This window comes from Trypanosoma equiperdum, assembly GCF_001457755.1.
Source record: "Trypanosoma equiperdum strain OVI genome assembly, contig: ctg_631, whole genome shotgun sequence".
Lineage (NCBI taxonomy): Eukaryota > Euglenozoa > Kinetoplastea > Trypanosomatida > Trypanosomatidae > Trypanosoma > Trypanosoma equiperdum.
In genome coordinates this window covers 10,490-12,022 of record NW_027124567.1, presented here as the reverse complement: position 1 = coordinate 12,022, position 1,533 = coordinate 10,490, and the positions used below count along the sequence as shown (strand labels likewise).

Sequence of the window (1,533 nt, the reverse complement as noted above, 5' to 3'; positions counted from 1 at the left end):
CCCTTTTTTAAAAAAAAAAACACCGCTTTTTTTTTTTTCAACACTCATGGCGAAAGGTTTTTTATTTTTTTTGTAGCTGCGATGTCAGCGTCAAGTGATTTGGATGCCACCTCCGATGAGGATGAGAACCACTTTAGGAGAGGTAATGGGAGTCTCGTTTTGCAACTCTCCGTTTTGTGTGACGCCTCGTTTGATCAGCCGCAGCGTCCCTTCGGTGAGTTTTTTTGTAGGCCGTCAATGCCAACAAGGGAAACGTGTACAACAACCCTCCTAGTGAACTTGCTCTGGTTTGCGCGCAATTACTATAACTTGGTACTACTTGCCTCAATGGGAGTGATTTTATTTGCCCCACCGTTTGCATTGGCGGTCTTGTCGGTAAGCATTACCTATATATTGAGGTCGCGAAACGGAAAAAGCGGAGCACCTTGTACTAGTCCCCAAAATGATATGTTACAGAAGAAGAAAAAAGGGAACCATCCTACCGTCATGCTTTTTGGATTGATCAGGTTTCTCGTTTTTATTGGGACATGCTACGTGTGTGGGTTTCTCTTTATTACGGTGTGCTTTGTTGGCGTGGTTGCATTGTGCCTCTTTCATGCAATGTTCACACCGTACACCGATAAGGCCTTCGAGCTATACAGCGACGTTCTATGCTGCCGTCGCCTACCATTGCGTTTGCCGTGTTCTCCCACGAGGCAGTTCACATGCGTAGATCCTTCATTTGATGCACTGAGTAGGCAAGGCAGCACGGTTATGTCTCCTCGTGGCGGTAGCTGCAGTAAAAGTAGTAGTCCTTGGATGGGTACCCGCACGCCTGAGGTGTTGCATCACTCCTTTTCATCATCTTCGCGACCTTCACAGGGGGAGGGAATACACAACGGGTGGCCGCTGTCAGAATCCCGCAGGACAGTTTTAAGTACTCAGCGAGGGGAACGGCTAACGGGACGGCGACAATCACACCTAAGCGAGTGGGGAAGTCGACAGCAGGTGCGGGGGCGTCACAGGTCACCAGCGGCACTCGATGTTAGTGATTTTCAGAGCGATGTGGAGCCGCATGACAGCTTGGTATGCGCTCATGCGGGTACCGTAAGGCTGACGCGAGTGAAAGAGAGTATTTCTATTTCACCAATGGAGCAACATCTGGAGCGCAATCTGTCCCGGATGTGTTCGGGCTTCAGTGGGGAAGCAGTGACGCAGGGGAGTGTGTTGGATTTATGTAACGATGTGTGTAGCGCACTTGAAACCGCGGCGTTAGAGGATGAGGAAGGGGTTTTCGAGCAAACCACTGCATCCCAACCGATCGCACCACCTACTGAAGCTGCACCGTGCCTGATGTAATACATCGTCCGGGGCATGAAATGGATTGCGTTTGGACATAGCGTTAGTGAATGGCGGAGTGGAAAAGTGTGCAGTTGCATTGACTGGCAATATAACGAAATGGTTTGAATAGGGTGGGACGAAGCGAACCTTTAAGTGGTTCTCGTTGGCACGACCATCATATGTCTACCTGATTTATCAGATTTACGCAGCGGT

At 49.4% G+C, this 1,533-nt stretch overlaps 1 protein-coding gene across 1 annotated transcript; it reads left to right on the top strand.

Moving 5' to 3' along the window:
* Positions 1 to 81: 81 nt before the first annotated feature.
* Positions 82 to 1,338, top strand: TEOVI_000285800 (PRA1 family protein, putative; the record flags this gene model as incomplete). The annotated part of the gene is made up of 1 exon (XM_067225857.1): positions 82 to 1,338. One exon carries the CDS (start codon positions 82 to 84, stop codon positions 1,336 to 1,338), a length of 1,257 nt encoding a protein of 418 aa, XP_067081958.1.
* Between the last annotated feature and the right edge of the window lie 195 nt (positions 1,339 to 1,533).